This window comes from Canis lupus, chromosome 1, assembly GCF_003254725.2.
Source record: "Canis lupus dingo isolate Sandy chromosome 1, ASM325472v2, whole genome shotgun sequence".
Taxonomy (NCBI): Eukaryota; Metazoa; Chordata; class Mammalia; order Carnivora; family Canidae; genus Canis; species Canis lupus.
Window position 1 is genome coordinate 34,805,676 of NC_064243.1, and position 19,597 is coordinate 34,825,272.

Consider the following 19,597-nt stretch of genomic DNA (forward strand, 5'->3'; position numbering starts at 1 on the left):
TTAGGGGGCAACATAAGTCAGTCCATAACAAGAGGTCACCAACTACGCCTGTGGGTGGATTGGAAGTCACAACTAGTTTGTGAAAATGTGTGTGAGTATGTGCATTTGTGGATTTTTCTGAGAGAGAGTTCATGCCTTTCATGAGAATTTCAAAGAATGCTAATAAATAGGACACACTGGGTTTGGGGTTTTTTGTTTGTTTTTTTAAAGATTTTATTTATTCATTTGACAGAAAGAGAGACAGAGCACAAGCAAGGGGAGCAGCAGAGGGAAATGGAGAAGCAGGCTCTCCATCAAGCATGGGGCCCAATGCGGGGCTCCATCCCAGGACTCTGGGATCATGACCTGAGGCAAAGGCAGATGCTCAACTGACTGATGTGCCCCACGACACGCTGTTTTACATCAAGTGTTCTAATTATTTTTCTAGGTGTGATGATATATGCTAATCCTTCATAAAGAGGCTGTGATTCTATAAACTGTTGCTCCATCCTTTCTAGGTTTTAAGATATTTTGTCTGACTACAAATCACCATTCTTTCTAAAGATTAGGGAATCATTGGAGAACATGGTTTTTTATCCTTCTGAGATGACTAACATGATGCTGTTGTATTTTTCATTATTGTATACTTTGAGAGTGTCTTCCTTTGGGAATGATGGCTTATGTGCTTAAGAAAAAATATAGTTTTATAAATCAAATAAATAACTGAGGTAAGTAAAAAGAATAACAAATTAAAAAGTGATTATGAATTTAGGACATAATAATAGTATTGCAAAAATAAATAAATAAAATTCAACTTCCCAAGTATAGGCAGTGTTGTTGGTTTTTGTTGTTGTTGTTGTTGTTTTGCCTCCATAATGTGCAGACAAAAGCACTGAAAACAAGTGGTTAGAGAAATGGGCCCTATGGTAAAAACTGAAAGAAATTAGAATTTTTTAAATGGAAAATAGAGGAGGACCGATACTTTAAAAATTACTCCCACCCTTTCTCCATGTCTTTTAAGTCTACACCTTTATATGAGTCCCTATGATTTGCTGTTTTCTGAAGCTACTATTTTTTAAAATATTTTATTTATTTTTTTTTTATTTGAGAGAGGGAGGAAGAGAGAGAGCAGAGGAAGGGGCACAGGGAGAAGGAGAGAGAGAGAGAGAATCTCAAGCAGACTCCCTGCTGAGTGTGGAGCCCAATATAGGACTCAATCTCATGACCTTAAGATCATGACCTGAGCTGATATCAAGAGTCAGATCTTAAGCAACTGAGCCACCCAGGTGCCCCAGGGGCTACCATATTTGTGCTATTGACTTTCTAAAATTGAATTTTAGATTTTCATTGGCCATTAATAAATTTTATTTTGGGAGATTTAGACTTTTTTTTTTTTCCCAGTGATTTCCAATTTTTTTTAAAGTATGGAGCTATTAAATCCAAACAAAATCTTTCATGGATGCCGAGGGGATAAAAATGAGACATATAGCTAGATAGGGTCAGAAAGGGTCCTACTGAATATAATACATATTTAATATGGTATTTCCCTAATGCAAAGTACACCCTGTGAAATTCTCTGGTCCATCAACAGTTTTTAGTATATATTGCTTTCTTTCTTTAGTACTCTCTGTATATTGAGATTATCAGAAGAAAAAAAAGAAAACTATGTTCCCAGCTTTTTTACAAAGACTTTTTAAAATATATTTATTTCCTCTGACTGCAGCCTCTTTTAAAATGTCAGTAGTGGATGGGAAAAGTAAGACAATGCTCACTTCCCTTTCCTCGTTTTAGGACAATGATGGCAGGAGGGGACTGGAAATCTTAAATCATCTAACTGGCTTTGGAAATATTTTCAACCTTTGGTCTCATTTGCCCCTAAAGCATGCAGCTGGAGTCACAGAAACTAAATATTTAAGACAACCTATGACTTTCTGGTGAGTGGCTATTTTGGAAAGAATCATTTTAAAGCTGCCATGTCATTTTAGCTGAAGTCAACTGTGTCAGTTTCAAAGACAGCTGGCAGCTTACTGCCTTGATCCATGCCTGATGGCTTTTAGGGAGTGTTCCAAGATCCTGGGGTCTCATCCATTTTGTTCCTTCTCAATAGCACCTGAGTCACTAAAATAAAGTTTGAAATGTACTGTTTACAACTCAGAGAAAGCTTGAATATATCCAGGTGGCATAACTTTGTAAACAACAACAACAAAAGCAAAACAAAAAAACATTTTTTTTCACTGACCTCTGCAAAGAATTGAAGAGACCCTTAAAAAACAAGTTAAACTTCTGAAATTAGTACAAATGCAATTCTTGTGAGTCTTTGGGGTTTCCAGTGGAAACATATAACTGAGTTTCTGCATGTGTATATGGGTTAAACTATAGTAGTTTAAACTATAGTATAGTATACTGTATAGTATAGTATAGTATAGTATAGTATAGTATAGTATAGTAGTTAAGCATTTATATTTTTACAAAAAGTTTTATGCCTGCTTTTTGGGTTTGGGTTTGGTTTAGTTTGGTTCTCACAATATTTTGGCTCTAAATGGCTCCGCAAAGAACTAAAATTGTGATATTTTATGTAATTTGCCCCAGGTCATGTAGAGTTTGTGTGAAAGCCAAGTTGAGATTTTTTTTTTTTATCCAGGCTTTATCTTAATCTGTTGCATTAATTAGCCAATACATGATGGCGTGTTTCTTGGGTTGTCTGAAGGTTCTGGATAGTGTACTAAAGCATATGGAGACAGAGAGATAAATCATGGTCTCTCTCCTCACACATGCATACTCTGTCTTGACCCCATGAGCTCAGTCAGTCCAATAGGCCAAGATAACCTCTTCATGAGCTCTAATTCTTACTTGTGTCAAATAAGATCTGTGGAAGACAGAGACTTCTACTTTGGTGAGAGGCTGAGTTCCCCTACTGTTCATCACATCCTGCCAGCTCTCAGGGTTGGACATATCCATGTGCAGCTGGTGGTGCTTTTTTGTTGGGATTTTGAATGTTAAGGAGGGAAAGGAAACTAATAACTACTGAATGTTTGTTTATGCCCATCTGTGGGTTTACATAATTTAATCCTCATGACAATCTCATGTGAATATTATCTTCATTTAATAGATGAGGAAACTGAGAATCAGAAAACCCAAATAAATGTCCACAGTCCTCTAACTTAATCACTGACATCAACAGGATTTGAATCTAGGCTTCTCCAAAGACAAAGGCCAGATGTTTCCCACTAGACTGAACCTTTTCTATACAAATGGTAGAGAATATAATTTCTCAATTTCCTCATCAGTAAAATAAAGACAAAAGTCTTCCACATCATTTAATCTATCATAAAATGGAAAAGTATTAAATACACTGAACAAATTCAAATGAGCTTTAGTTCATTCAGCCTCTCTGAATTGTGAACAACCAACTTGCAAATTATGACTCAAATCAATAGAATTAATGTTTGCACTGACTCAGCAATGCTGAATTACAACTGATCTCATTGCAAAGATTTCATCTTAATCATTGCTAACATTAAATAGAGCAGTATCTTCTGTTCTCACCCACACCCTTTTGCAAAACTCATAAAACTTTTGCTTAAAGACTTTTCTTCTATTACATGGTTCTTCCCCTGCAGCTTCTGCTAACTAATGAAAATGTTTTGTGGACTTAATTGGCAGAGAAAATGAAAGAGGGACATGTGAATAGAATGGAGAAAGAAATCCGTAGGGGGACTGGCATAGCTGAAGCAAAGAGCCACTTTGGAGATTATAAATGAAAACTTAAATTGAAAACATCTTGAGGAACAATTAAGGAAAAATCTTAAATTCTAGGCCCAAGAGTTTAGATTGGATAATATGGACTAGTAGTATTGACTGCACTATTGTCTTCTGTCTCTGTTAACTACTGATGTGGGTTTTACTGAGGCCTCTGCTGACCTCCACTTGCCAGAACATCAAGAGACATTTTTCAGTTCTTATTTTGCCTTCTCAGTAGAAATAAATGCTACTGACTGCTCTCTCCTCACATCTTCCTTCTTGGTTCCTTAATACTACATGGTCTGGCTTTCCTTTTCTGTCTCTGGCTACCTCCTCTACTGTGCAATGCAGGCTTATCTTCTGCCATCCAGCACAAAACATGGAGTTCTCCAAGTCTTGTTCTTAGGCCCTCTTTTGGTCTTAATATACACTTGTCTCATAAGTGAGCTTATCTATACCCAAAGCTTCATTGACCATGTAGCTAAAGCTTCTTTCCAAGGGGCAGACCTACATGTACTTGATCATCATAAGGCTTCCTCATGCCTAACATGCTCACAGCCAAAGTTAGGAATGTACCCTCCCCTTCCCCACACCAAGGTAGTTCAGTCGGTTAAGTGTCTGCCTTCCACTCAGGTCATGATCCTGGGGTCCTGAAATCAAGCCCCACATTGGGCTTCCTGCTCAGTGAGGAGCCTGCTTTTCTCTTTCCCTCTGCCCCTACCCCCTCACTTCTGTATTAGCTTTCTCTAATAAATAAGTAAAACCTTAAAAAAAAAAAAAAAAAGAATATACCACCCCCCTACCAAAAAGACCCTGTTCAGTTCCCAGTGTTTTACAAGACAGAAATCGAAGGGAAGTCAGAATGACTCTCAGTGTCTTATTTGAGTACTTGTTTGGGTAATGGATAGGGAACACTAGAAGAACAATAACTTAAAAAGATGGCTGGCGATGAATTTTGTTTTAAACTTACTGCATGTGAACTGATTAAAAGTTTCAGTATGATAAGATTTGGATATAGTGACCTGGAGACCAATTGAACCATTTCTGTAGAGTTGGTGGGCCAAAGTTGCTTTGGAGAAGGGGGTAAATAAAGATAGTAAGGGTCTTCTACTCTTGCAGACACCCCTCCCCACCCCCATATTGTCAGTTCAATATGCATAGTTGTACTCAGTTTTTATTAAACAGTTGGAATCTACTACTATCCTTTGATTTTCTTTAAGAGCCATAAACTTCATCTGTTCATTCATTCTTTCATTCATTCATCCATGATCATAGATTCCCTACATGGGCCCACTAAGGCCACTCTACTCCAAGTTCACTCAAAACCCTCTGGGGTACTGTGGTCACAAGAAAGAATCAAGGAAAGATTATAGCTGGGACAATAAAAGAATGATAACACAAACATCTATTGAGCAATTATTCTGTGATGGGTACTATGATGAACACTTTATATACATTGTCTGATTATTCCTGCACACTATTAGGCGGTTATTATTTTTAACTCCATTTTATAGATGTGTGAACTGAGGCTTAAATATGCTGTCTGCCCCAAAGCTAGTAAGTACAAAGCTAGAATGCTACCCATGTTCAACTTCAAAGCCCTTCCCTCAGTCAGTCACTTTTCATCTCACACCTGCAAAAGCTATTCATTGATCAGTACATTTTGCGTAGAGAAAGCCTACAGTTGGCCTCATTCTTACTTTTGCTCATTAAAATTAACAGGCAAAACAAACAAACAAACAAACATGCCTTTCTCTTTGGGTTCAGCTTTTTAGCTGAAAAGAAAGGGCTGATAATTAAAAATGAGAGTCCCAGAGTTTCAAACACAAGCAAACAGCCTAGGGATGACCTGGGAGCCTCACTGTAACCCACCACAGCTGATGTTCTATAGGCCAGTGGAAAGAAGGAAAGCATTGGTTGCTCTTCGATGTTCACACCTCGCAACCCATGCAAAGCTAGATTTGGAGGTGGTGTGTAAATACTGGTGGCCTTGACCTAAGCAAGCAGGTTTCCCCTTGAAACGTAGCTTTAGTTAAGTGTCAGAATCTACAGGGGAGAAATAGAAATCCATTACAAAAACCCATGTAAATTGTAACTCTTCCCTTTCCTCCATATTAAAATGTTTTAAATGCTGGAGTCTAAAGTGTTTTAACACACCTGGAGAAATAGAATCACCTCCAAACTAACCTCCACAGTGAGTTGAGTCCACAAAAATGAAAAGTTAGAGGAAACCTCATTCACTTAGAGTTACCATTGCCTCAGGAGAAGAGAAATCTAGTTAAGGACACCTCCAGTGAGAGCAATGAGCTAAGCAAACAACTCTAACCTTGCAATGACTTAAGGAATTTCTTGGAGTTCTTTTCCTTCCTTGATGTTAGTGCATTAAATTTAAATTGGATGGTAATCCTTGGGCTCTGGGAAAAGCAAATGGATAGTTTATGGTCAATTTCCCTCAATGATTATCTTTCAGCAAACGTGTGAGCTATGAGAGAGAGAGAGAGAGAGAGAGAGAGAGAGAGAGAGAGAGAGAGAATCTAACCCATCCCACTGTTGAAAAAGAGACTTGGATGACACATTCGAGGTGCTCCTGCTAAGAGGCTTTCCACAATTGCTGCAGCCCAACCATGGATGCGACAGCGAAATAAATAACAGAAGGCAGTCAGAGAATTTGCAAGAGGAAGTGTTTTCATAATATGGCTTAGCAAAAAACATCTCTATATGAAATCTACTTGCAAATTTAAACTGTACCAGGGGAAGGTAAATGGGTTTATATAATCTGAGTAGCATAGGAAATATTAAATACTTCATGTTGTTAAAACAGTGTGACATCATTGCCAAGATGCTTTTTCTCTAGGAAATTGAAGGCTCCATCCACAAGTGAGGGATGGGAAGAATTATTTATTGTGGGAAAACTCTTAACATGCTCACAGGCCTGCCTCTTTTATCTTATTGTATTTGAAGCTGCAGAACCTAAAGGGAAGCAGCAGCAGAGAAAATAAGGACATTTTGGGAAGCTGTGGCCTTCAGATGAGGGAAATTGCTGCCAGAAATACCATTAACTTACTACGTGATCATATATGGATTTTAAGAAGTAGGGATTCTTAAGGGTTTCCAGAATGAAGGAAGGGATTTTTAGACAGGATTAGAAAAAGATAGAGGCAGCCAAAATAAATCAAACAGAACTAAAATTGGAGACTCATTCTTTAAAAAAACGTTTACAATCTAGCAAGTGGAAGATCTTAGGAAGACATATAACCATTATACTTTCCCCTAGAGTTTCCCAGAAGGCCAGAGATGGACACTCATTAGGTGACCACACATAAGAATCATGCAATGGGCACTTTTCTGCCTAAACATTATCAATGCTTTAACAATTTTCAGTATGCATTCGTGTTGCAAACCATTCTAAGTCCTCCCCTTTACATTTCTCTGCAAATTTGATTAGGTAGTCTGAGATACCACACATCAAGTTACCACCCGAGATAAGGAGGAGACCATCTAGTTGGCAGGGGAATGCCACAAGGAATATATGTTAGGGCACTCAAGTCCCAGCAGACTGACTTGAAAACTTGAAACCAAAAACACCAGGACTTCTGGCCAAGGCAGTGGGCAAGGGAAATCAGATTAGCACATTCTCTCCACCCATCCAATCGTCCGAGACTTCACCCTTTATAAAGTCAGGTGGCCCCACCCCAGCACTGCTTATGGCGACCAACCATTTTTAAATGTCCTCCAGCAAAGCCACAGGGATCCAATATTTAGTGCACAACTTTCATTTGATAGCTCTTCCTTTTCATTTACTGTGTCCTGAGATTTTATCTGGTTTTCTTCCTCTCTTATCACTGACTTAAATTTCTCCCTCCTTCTCACTGTTTTATTTCTCATATCTGGAGTGTGTTCATTTTCACCATTTCTTGCTCATCTTCTCAGCTTATGTTATAAGCTGAGCCCTGTTTCGTCGTATTTCTTGTTTTCTTGAGAAAACAAGAAAGTATTTTGCAAGTATTATGCAAGTATTTTCCTATACATAGGCAACATCTTCTTTAATGCATTCTTCACAACTTTTCATGAATTTATCTTTAATAATAAAGTAATACATACAAAGAACATTTGAAAAAATATAAAACTATAGAAACAGGAAAGATGGTCACTCATGATCCTTCAGACAAAGGAAGTCAGTGTTATAATGTCTTCCTTTTAGGAACAAAAACAAGATTTTTAAAAACTATATATGATAATATAAGTAGTCTTTGATGTTCTTTGGTGTCAAAATATGATTATAAGTATTTTTCTTAATGTCTTTTAGTGGCTATGTAGGACTCTGTGGAGTGGATATATCTTAGTTTAAAAATCGTTTCTCATTGTAGATCATTAAGATCATTTTAAATTATTTTGCTGTTGTAAATAGTGTTAGAGAAAATATCTTTGTTCACTAAGCTGAGGAAGGGTGTGTTTTTATCTTGTGTTTATTTGTCTTATTTAGGATGATTATTATTTCTTTAGCATTGACCCAGAAGTTCAATTGCAATCTTTGGGAAAGGGTTCAGAGCCCTTGATAAGAGGGTCAGTTTCCAAAACTGCGGGTGCCACATATTCTTTGTCCAGCATTCATGAGTGTGTAGTGTTCACCTCCTTCTTGCAACTAAGAATTCTGAGTATTCTTGTCTTAAAAGAAAGACTTGCTAATTTAATATGTGAAAATAGTTTTTTCACTTGAATGTAACTGCTTATTAGTAAGGGTGCATGTATTTCCATGAATTTGTTTATTCTTATCCCATATTCATCAGGTCTCTCACCCCTTCCCTACCTTTCCATTGCCTTATGCCCTACACTGGCACCAATTTCCTTTGCTTTTCCTTCTTCCCTTCTGCTAACGTTTCCTCCCCCCGCCCCACCCTGCCCCAAAGCTAGTTTTAAAATTCTTTTTTGTCTCATGTCCAGTAACTTGTGGGGCAGTGGGATCCAAATTACATTTTAAGATCATTTTTATGAGTTGTTCTCAGCAGGCATCTTCAAGGCCCCAAGTCCATTTTTTTGTCCCCCTCTGTGAGAAATTGATTGGCAGCTGGTGACAGGCAGGGCACTGGTACTTGGCACTCACAGGAAGCCCTGCAGGAGGTGCCCAGAGCCATGGCGGGGGAAGTGTAGCCAAGCCAGCACAAGGTGGGGGACCAGATGTCGCCCGATTATGTTCCATTGAAATCCAAACAAAGCCCCAGATTCGGGATCATTTCCTTGAGACTCCCCAGTTGGAAACTGGCACCCATCCAGAATCTCACAACAGCTGGTCTCCCCATGCTAGAATTTATGTGTCTTGCAGAAAACGTTACCTGTGTGTTATTGATTGGTTTCTGTAAAGCAATCAAACAATATCTCCAAGACCCAAAGCATACTGCTCTCTGCCGAGCATAAAAAGAGAGCATATATCACTAAAACGCCAGCAGTCTTATTACAGGCTTGGGAACTCTGAGAAGGATGCATTTTCCTTGTTATTTATGCCATCCATGTTAACCCTGAGGCTGTAAACTGACATTTGCAGCTTTGCAGTGACAATGCTCCACTCTTGTTAGGAGACTAAGCCCACCCTTTGGAAATAAATTATATTACAGAATAAGCTTTTGGGGACACCAGCAGATGAGAAATCATGCTTATGGTTCTCATCATCCAGTTCATGTTGGGAAATCAGAGAGTCTTTCCAAAAGCTTATTACTTGTTATTGCCCAGGTCATTTGCATTTATGCCTTCTACTTCCTTCCTCTGAAGTGAGGTGCACTGTAAGCTTGGTGGTTCCATTTTCTGAATATCAAGGAGGAAAACAAACCAACAAAAACTACACCCCCCCCCCAAAAAAAAAATGATATTGTACTTGGTTGTGCTGAGGAGCAGAGGAAGGTTTTAATTTTTAAATGAAACAACCCTTTTTAAGAAAAACTAAATATTGTGAAAGCACATCAATTCATATAATACTTCACTAAGTCTGTACTCCTGCCCTAAATCCAGCAACTATAGTTTATGCATTGGCTTTATAACTGGCTGCTCCTGCTGTCTCAATCACCTGATGAGGTCTGTGCCTGGTCTCCCACTCTCCTGCTCTCCCTCCTTCTCTCTCCCTCTCTCCCTTTCCTGCTCCCTCTGGCTGCATGGCGGCCCTCAACCCAGATTCTCAGACCTCACAGTGAGATGTTGGAGCTAACCCTCTCCATTAGAAACAAACAAAATAAATTGTTTCCATCCCCCTAAGGAATGTGCTAAAGCCTTTTTTCCTCTTTAACATGGATGCAATTTAAGTTTGGCAAGAGCTGAACACAATATACCTCACTGGAAGGAGAGAGCTTTGTGAAAGAGACCCTCATAAGGAAGACGGGCTCATCCTCCCTGTGAACTTAAAATGACAGCAAGTAACCCGGTCATGCCTTCAACATCCACAGTGTTTCTGCAGAACCCTCACCCATTCCCCCATTACACAAAGACGTTAGAAGCACCTACTCTCTGGAAACCCTGTGTGCATGTTCCTTCCTGGCTGTCCCAAGAAGGCCATGAGGTCAGTGCTTCTTACAATATGCATTTCATTTGCTTAATCTCTACCCCTTACCACACCAGGGGCGTCCAGATATTGTTCAGTGACCTTTCTCTTTATTACTCTGATTTAGAATCCTGCTTATCTGTAATGCTCCATAGTTGATGAATTAAAAGGAATTACGGGTAAGACTGCAGCCCATTTCCTGCAGGTATTCAATGGAAATCACCTGAGATGATCTGTCAAGAATCGATCAAAGACAATAATATGATCAAGGACAAATTTAGGCAGAGCCAAAGAATATGCACATGACTCAGAAAAGCAACCCTGGCCCTCTCTCTCCTTCTCTTTCCTGTTCCTCATCTCAATTTGTAAAACATCTTCTGCTCAAGCATCTGATGGATTCCAACATCTCTGCTGAAATACTGGAAGCCACCTTGTTTCTTCTAGACTGAAACAATCACTATAGTGGGTCAGACCCCAGATCAATTAAGGCCAGAGGAAAGAGTCCTCCTCCACATTGGAGAAGGATTTATTTGAGTTTCTTTAACTCCAAGGATGCTTGATATTCTTAGCGCATCCTTGCTTTCCCTACTAATCTTTTATTCTTGGTCATAGTAATAACCAACTTGGTCATATTCTTGGTCATTGATTCAATCAACACTTCTAGTCTTCTTCACTTTTATAAACCCTAAGGTGCCCATCCTTACAGACCACAGCACAGTTTTGTTACAACTCTCAGCTCACTTTCTTCCTAGCCCCAGCATTCTGGAACTGGATGCTGTATCTAGTTCCCAAAGCGCAAAATGCCCCTCATTTTGTACTGCAGCATAGTCCTTCTCCTTTCCTTTCTCCTTCATCCTCTCTGATTCTTGAGAGTGAGGATTCTCACGCCTCCCTGTGAGCTCTCCTGCCATCCTGCTTCCTCCTTTAGTGGTTCCCATAAAGCTTTGATTCATGACTCTCAGAGTGAGGGGAATATGAGTCAGGGAGATACGTTGGCTGGAGCAAAGAGTTAACATAAAGACAAAAGCCAATGAACAGCCCTGAAGGTTTAATACCCACTAGTGAGGAGGACTCCTGTGAAGAGACACACATTTCAGGCATAACTATATACACTGAGGATTTTTCTGTATACCCAAGATATCTGCATGATAGGGACCTGACTCCTAGGGGTCAACAAAAATAGGTGTGGGGAACAGGCCACGAGCCATGCTTAACCTTACAAAAATATATTTCTGCCCTTGATTAGGGCTGCAGAGGCTAATGAAAATGTCAAGTTTCTTTGATTTGGCTGAACTCTGTGAGCCGTGTAGTAATACTGTTGATCTCATACTGATCTGAAGCTGGCCAAAATGTACGTCTTTGATTAATTATATTAAAATGGGGAGGATTATGAGTTGATGTATATGGTTTGGGAAATAAAGCTGTTTAAAATATTGGTGTGTGGATGCAAATAACAAAGCAAAGGCCATAAGGAAAAATAAAACCAGAGGTCACTTGTTAAGATCTAAATCTGGAGCCCGAAGCATATTTCTTCCTCCAGAAACCCCTCCCATATGCAGTCTCACAAGAGAATATATCGTCCATATGACTGGCATGACTCCTAGAATCTCAAATCCATGGTCACCCAAACTAAACGGTCTAGCCTGTGCCTTACTCAGCTGAATAAATCTAGCGTATGCCTTCTTCAGCTGAATAAATTGTTGAATAGCTACAAATTGATAAGTTGTAAGAACATGAAGTGCCAACTGTGCCCAGGTTCATAAGAAACCCAGTTGCATGTCAATGAGTCATGCATGACCAATGTAAAATTACAGCAGCTGACTTTATAGCCCCCAATGAAGTGGTAGTGAGGAATTTTACCATACACTGATCAGCTTCTCACCTCCTAAAAATGTTAAGTTCACAAAAATGTTCATGGCTCTGCAGTACAGTTGTGAACTGTCAGACTCTCATCGTGGTAGATACTTCCTCAGTGGGTTTCACAAATAGAGGTTTAGCTGGCTGCACTGAAGATTGTATGGCCAAGACATGGAATGTGCTGGCAAATAGGACTTTGGCAAAGACCATCCATTTCAGTGGAGGCTGTGATGTGCCACACAAGCCCCCTTGGGGACAAAGGACTCACTTGGCCAGCAGTTGGGAGCACTGCCTTCTCCAGTACTTCCCAGTGTCCTCTCCAGAAACCTCTCTGACCTGAGAAGAACTGTCTTGATAGAGGTCAGGGCCCTCCCTGGGGCAGCCTACACCCCATAGCTGGTCTGTGAGGGTATAAAGACCTGGCCCACCTACTCCAGTTCCAGGCAGCCCTGAAGGGCAGGGTCAGCTTCCAAGCTCCCGATGGGTCAGTCACACTGAGATTGCATCTCAGGCTTGCCTCTCCCTCTGTTGCATTGCTCTTCCTTCTTCTCCCCTGACAGGCACCAGGGGAGATGCTCAGAAACTCCTCAGTAAACCTTCTGCATGCTGGTTTCCGTCTCAGAGTCTACTCCACAGGGAGCCTGACCTACAACACTGTGCCAGACTGGGTCCCTGGGTGATGGAAGTCAGGAGTGCAATGCTGTCATTTAAAGGGCAAGCATGAGAACAACTCAAGTGAAATAGACAGGCAATATCAAGGCTGACAGGGATGTGGAACAAGTGGAATTCTGTACACTGCTGATTGGAGTGTAAATTGGTACAATCGCCTTGGGAAACTCTTTAGCACTGTCTACTGTAGCTGACATCTAGTAGTATACTGTGCAATTCCTCTCCTCAGTACATAGCCAAGAAAAATGCAAACGTGTTCACCAAGAGAACTTATGAGAATGTTCATAGCAGCATGTTTTCTAAATTAATCAACTGCAAAGAGCCACAGTGTCATCAACAGTAGAATAAATGAATAAACTGTATGGTCGTCGCACAATGGAGTACTATACAGTAGTGATAAGGGAAACCCTCAACATGGATGACTCTCAACAATGTAATATTGAGCAAAAATAGCCAGATGCCACAAAAACACATACTTTACTTCATTCATGTAAATTTTAAAATGAAACATAACTACTTTGGTGTTCAAAGTCAGAATAGTGGTCACCTTGTGGGGGGTTAGTTGTGACAAGAAGGAGTGTGAGGGGATATTCTGGGGGACTTGTAATACTCAGTTTCTTGATGTGGGTGCTGGTTATAAGAGTGAGTTCACTTGTAAACATTCATCTCCTGGACGCTTACTATTTGTTCACTATATGTGTTATAGTTAAGATGAAAGTTTACACCTTGAGGAGGAAGGAAGGGCAGATATAAACACTGGATACAGAAATATGTCATCAAGGATGTAGACATGAATCTCAGGACTTGAACAGGATCCCTGCTGTCGACTGCTATGGACTCTCACAGATGAGGAGCCTACATTCTAGAAAGGCTCCTGTTGGCTTTAAGTCATGTAGTCTGCTAATGGTAAATGGTTTCCTGGCCCTGTCTTCTCTTCACCTCTCTATAGACATAAGAGCTTATACAGTCACAAGAGTCCCTATTTATCCGTACTCAATGTTAGCCATACAATCAGCAGTGCAGCCTAAGCAACACATAAAATGTATAGGCAAATAATGCCTGAAAAAAGACCTAGAAGGGACATTGAACTTAATGCACTGTATCCAGGGTTGCAGAGATGTTATCCAGTTCCTAGAGGCCTCTCTCTACCTAGTATCTACCATTGGTCCATCTGTACTTCTATAACCATCAACCTATTTTGTGTAGAAAGTGTTTTCTGTTTGCAAAACCAAATTAATAGGCTACAGAGAAAAAGTTTCGAGCTGTTAGCTAAATTATCACTTTCTCCCTTGACTTCTCCCTGTAATCTTTGGGAGAACATTTGAATACTCTGTGCTGGAGCACTGGGGTGGCTCAGTGGTTGAGCATCTGCCTTTGGGCTTAGGTCGTGGTCCTGGGCTCCTGGGACTGAATCCCACATTAGGCTCCACACAGGGAGCTGCTTCTCCTTCTGCCTATGCCTCTGCTTCACTTTTTGTGTCTCTCCTAAATAAATAATTTTTTTTCAAAAAAAATGAATACTCTGTGCTGTATTAGTCTGTGCTATTCTTCTGATAGTATTACCTTATGTCATGGAATCATTGTGAAAAAAAGCCAAGTAATAGCTGCTTTGTGTGTGTTTAAAATAATGTTTCTGTAAGACTTGAATTTAGTTTAATAGAAAATAGAGATAAGCTTCAATATTAAAACTGAACTCTGCGCCATTCCTTAAGTACACTATGTGTGTGTGTCCGTTGGCATGTATGCATGGGTGTGTGCATGAATGTGTTTATGTGTGTATGCATGCATGTGCATGCGTGTGTTTACATGTGTTTGCATATGTGTATGCATGGATGTATTTGCCTATGTGTGTTTGCATATATGCGTATGCACATGCACATTCTCTATTAATGTGATGCCATTTACTAGGTGCATGTCACTTTCTGGAGACTCACAGTTCTCTGCTTTCGATTACACTCAAACTAGTCCAAAACCCCTCTGAACTAATCCTAATCAACTTGGAAGCCACCACACTCAGGCATGAAGCTGTCAAATGTGAGTGTTTGCAGATGTCAGTGCAGGATGGCAGGCATCCAGCAGGACAGATCAAGGCTTAGTCCCTGAAACTTGCATGCCAGCGCATCCCAGCTCCGGAGCGCCATCGCTGCCATAAGGAAAATGTGTCGTGACAGTAAATCAATAACCTCTTGGAGACGATTCGTTTCTGAAATATCCCTGATTAATTATGCCAGCGCATGCTTGGCAACAGTACTTTGCTCCAGCATTAACCTAATGCGTTTTGCATGAAGCAGGATTATAACTGTTTCTCATAAGTCAAATTTGACATTTCATATCGGGCTTTAAAGGTTTGGGTTATAGATTTTATAATGTCTTCATGTCAAACATAATTGCTCTTATTGCTGCTGGTAGACATTTGCCAATCAATCAGAATAACATTTATTTTATCATAAACAAGGGTAAATTAAAACCACTTGGAATCACTGTGTTTGGAGACTTAGTGAAGAAGATTCTTTTTAGGATCACTGAAATCTCATACACTCTGAGAAAGAGTGTGATGAAATTATAAAGGTCAGTGGAAATACGTTACTGTTTCTCACTTCAACAAATTAATAGCTGTATGTATTTTGTGAATATGCAGTTTTAGTTTGGTGACTTAGTCTCATATGAATATGGTTTAGGTAGGGCAAGGCAGCCCCCTTCTTCTGTAATAGAAAATTATAGTTTTTGTGCTTTCAAGATGAATTTTTTTAATTTACTTATGTAATACATCTGGGAACTTATTTTTTATTCCTTAAATTGCTGAGTTTTTAAATAATAAAACAAGTGGAAAAGTAGAGTTTACTTAAGAGAAAGTCATATTATCATGGTCCTTGAACTCAAGTTTACTGAGACCCTGTTAAGTTTCCTATGCAGTACAGGAAGCTGAGCATACAATGGCCAGTAAGGTCTTTTCCTTCTTCCTAAAGAACTGTTCCCACTGCACTGGGGTTTCCTTCCATCTTGTTAACCATAGAATTCTGTGGTGTATTAATATATTATATATTCACCCCAGCTTGGAAATGCATTGGCCTACAAGTGTCACATCACTTCTTCAATAATAGGCCATTGAGCAGAACTAGTCACAATGGCCCCACCTAACTGTGGAGGTGCAGAGAACTGTGAGGGAGGATTCTTTGGTGACCAGAAAATGACCCTGTCTTAAGTATATGCTACAGAGAAGGTCCTAAACATCAGGGGGTTATAGTCAGAGAGAAGAACACCAGCAAAAGCATGAACTCATGAGGCTTTTGGGGGAAACAGTGACAGTTGCTAGTACAGATGGTCTGAGATTATTCCAGAAAAATAGGTTAAATCCAAAAGTACAAGCCTTTGAGGGGCAATGCTAAGACACTTGGACTTTGTTTTGAGATCATAAGGAGGTTTTATAGAAGGGAACCAAATGGTCAGAACTGTGTTTTTAGAGAAATACCCTTACAGTGGAGGGTGCTGATATATATGAATAAGTGGATTCTGTTGAGCTCAAAATAATTTTTGAGAAGCATGCAAATAACATTAAAATCCTGGTTTCTTATTTTTGAAGTTTCCTTTTTAATTTCAGAGTGCTCCTAACAGTGGGCTTTATTTTCTATACTTGCTCCCTAAACTTGTCAGTGCATCATGATCCTTTAGAAGGCTTTATGTTTTACTGACTACAGAAACACCCCATTACGTTTCCTCTTCCCTGGCCTTCACCCTGTACCATATCTCCCATGGCTCTCCCCTCTACCACCCCTCAACCCACCCTCTAAAATGTTTTTCAAAACTTCAGAACACTTTTAAGGAGAGTTAGCCAAAGACAAGACAAACATAATAGCATGAATAGCACCTCAGAAAGAGAGGGCCTTTCTGTATCAGTGGATTGGGGTTTTTCTCACCCCTGCCCCTCTGGCTAGCTGAAGCCCTCAATATACATGGGATTTGCCCCCCAGCATGAGCAAAAAGTCTGGTCTGATGGTCTACCTTGTATACTTGAATGTAGAGCCATTCATCCCTCAGCCCCTGAAAACTTCCCAAGGTGAATGGGTGTTTGAAAGGAGGCAGGTTCCTTTTCTCAGGCATACCCATAAAACCAACAGGCACCTTTCTCTGATACCAGTTCTTCTAGCTATTCCCCTAGTCTTGGGTCTTCCTAAGTGCTCCAGAGGCAATGTAGCATCATGGCTAAAAGAGTGGCTCCAGAACCAAATGGCCCAAATCTAAGCCTAAATCCACCACCTTCCAGTTGGCAACCTTGAGCAGGTTTCCTAACGTCTCTGTGCCTCGGTTTTTGTAAAATAGAATTGATAATAACATATGCCTCAAAGGATCGTCACGAGATGTAAATGAGTTTTAATCCATGTAGAGTACTTACTACAGTTCCTGGCATGCAGTGAATGTTAGTATTATTTGGCAACCATGTCTTAAGTGAAAGATCTCACAAAGTAACTTCAATTATTTTTTGCATATAGCATGCAAGCCACTTTTACTATAGGATTTCACATAATCCTCATGCAACCCTAATGAATGGGGCCTTTTCGGAGGCGAGAGACTTCAAATCTGTATGAGCCTAACTTTTTAATATTATCTTATTTAAATTCAATTAATTAACATATAGTGTTATCATTAGTTTTAGATGTAGAGCTCAGTGATTCATCAGTTGCATTTAATACCCAGTGCTCATTACATCACGTGCCCTTCTTAATGCCTGTCACCCAGTTATCCCATCCTCCCATCTCCCTCCCCTCCAGCAACCCTCAGTTTGTTTCCTCAGTTAAGAGTCTCTTATGCTTTGTCTCCCTCTATGATTTCATCTTATTGTTTTTTTCCTGCTTTTCTCCTATATGATCCTCTGGTTTTCTTTCTTAAATGCCACATATAAGTGAAACCATATAATTGTCTTTCTCTGATTGAGTTATTTCCCCTAGCTTAATACCCTCCAGTTCCATCCACATCATTGCCAGTGGTAAGATTCCATCCTTTCTGATGGTAAAGTAATATTCCATTGTATATATGCCACATCTTCTTTATCCAGTCATCATCTGTTGATGGACATCTCTATGAGCCTAATTGAAATGCATCCCCAAGAACAGTAATATATGGGGATTAAGAATCTTTGCTCTGTTCTGAGATTTATTTTAAATACCTGGACTCACAGGTGGCACATAGTAAGGTTATTGAATGAATGAACAACCAAACAAGCATGGGAAGCACTGTGTGTCACTCAGTAAAAGCACGGGTTTGGGAGTCAGGTAGATCTGAAGTCCAATGCTGGCTGCACCATTTAGTAGATCTGTATGACCTCTGACAAGTTCATCCTTCTCTTCCTCCATTTCCTCGTTTATAAAATGAGGATGAAAATAGCTATTGCTTCAGAGTTGCTGTGAGAACTAAACACGACACTGGGGGACACTGTCTAGCATAAAACTGAGTATATACTAGGAGCTCAGTAAATGGAAGCTCTTCCTGCTACTGCCTATTCAGTATTTATGCACATAAATTGATAAGGATGGAAGCAACACAAAACACAGAGAGATGAAAGAAATCATGTTATGGGTTTATGTGTCAAATGTGTATTTAGCAAAATTAAAGAAACTGCTTTTCTTTTTTGTTCTTTCCCCTCTGTTGTCTTCAGCATTATGGTACCTACTAAAGTGAGAGAGAAAAGAGGAGAAGGGGGACCCATCAATGGGGAGGCTACAGAGAATTAGAGGAGAAATCAGACTGAGGAAACAGCCCTAAAACTAAATCAGAGAGAGAATGGAATCCATTCTGTGAGAAAAAGCAAGTAGGAGAGGAGAGGGGAGCGGGTTGGTAGAGAAACCTCTCCTCTTACCAATCCACCCTCCACTCCACTTTGCCTTCAGCTTGCTTTTTGTACTGTTAGTATCCAACTATTTTTCTCCCACCAGACTCCATGGAAGGAGTTTAAAAGCCTCTGGAGGCATCAGTGCTTCCTACAGACCAAGTCCATATAAAGCCCTCCATGATTAGGGTTATACCTATCTGACCTGTCCCAAATGAATTCTTCATTCTCCTTCACATCCTACAATGGTGACAGATCTCTCAGTGATGTGTGCCTTGCCTTCACACACCACTTCTCAGCTCTGTGAATGAACTTCTTCCTTGAAGCCTGAGTCACACTTAAAGGCCCAGTTCAAATGTCACCTGCCACATGTTTTTCAGTGTCCTACCCGAGCAGAGCAGGTCACCAGGGCCATCGTACCATCACAGGTCTGCACACCTGTGAGGGTCTTACCATATTGTAATCGTTTGAGGACAGCAGTTAGAGGTGCTGTTCTGTGAGAACTGCAATCACTCACCGTGCAGTGTTCATGGAAGAAGTGAATATAGGTCACTTTAAAGTTGCCTTTTCAATTTGAGGTACAGCGTGGGTCATCTCTGGCATCACATTCCCAAAAAGATTTCCTTATGGGGGCTCACTGGCTGCTGGCTCCATCCGGGAGCTCCCTAACTGTGCCACAGGCCTTGTGGGTACCTTCCTTAGGGAGATTCAGCAAGAGATATTAACTGGCCTCAAGTCATATTAAATTTATTTTTGAAATGCAAAAATAATAGCCAGTAAGATGATGCCACTGTCCCACCATAATTGTTTCTATGATACACTTCTATGCTCTTAGTTGCAAAGATATGTGCCTATCTTGGTTTAATGTGTGGCACTATTCTGTTTATTTGGCCTAATTATTAAAACCATATCCTCATGGTTGTTAGGGATAATGTTAGGACTGGGTGAGTCCCACATTTGATACTGAGCTCATGAAAGGTTTTGGAAGTGCCTGGAACATACTGGCA

General features: G+C 40.1%; 1 protein-coding gene across 12 annotated transcripts in view; it reads left to right on the plus strand.

Annotated features, from left to right (window-relative positions):
• Window positions 1-19,597, plus strand: part of AIG1 (androgen induced 1) — a 240,202-nt gene that overhangs the window by 162,468 nt on the left and 58,137 nt on the right. For 2 of the 12 annotated variants that reach the window (XR_007412383.1, XR_007412385.1), the window contains one exon: window positions 1,771-1,913. The exons of 9 other annotated variants lie outside the window; for them this stretch is intronic. Coding sequence is in view for 1 of the 3 variants with exons in the window: in XM_049113271.1 (XP_048969228.1) it covers window positions 233-349 (117 nt within the window). In the remaining 2 variants the exon portion in view is untranslated. Of the gene's footprint in view, window positions 1-232; window positions 805-1,770; window positions 1,914-19,597 lie in introns of those variants that run through there. One more of the 12 variants, XM_049113271.1, reaches the window with a different exon arrangement.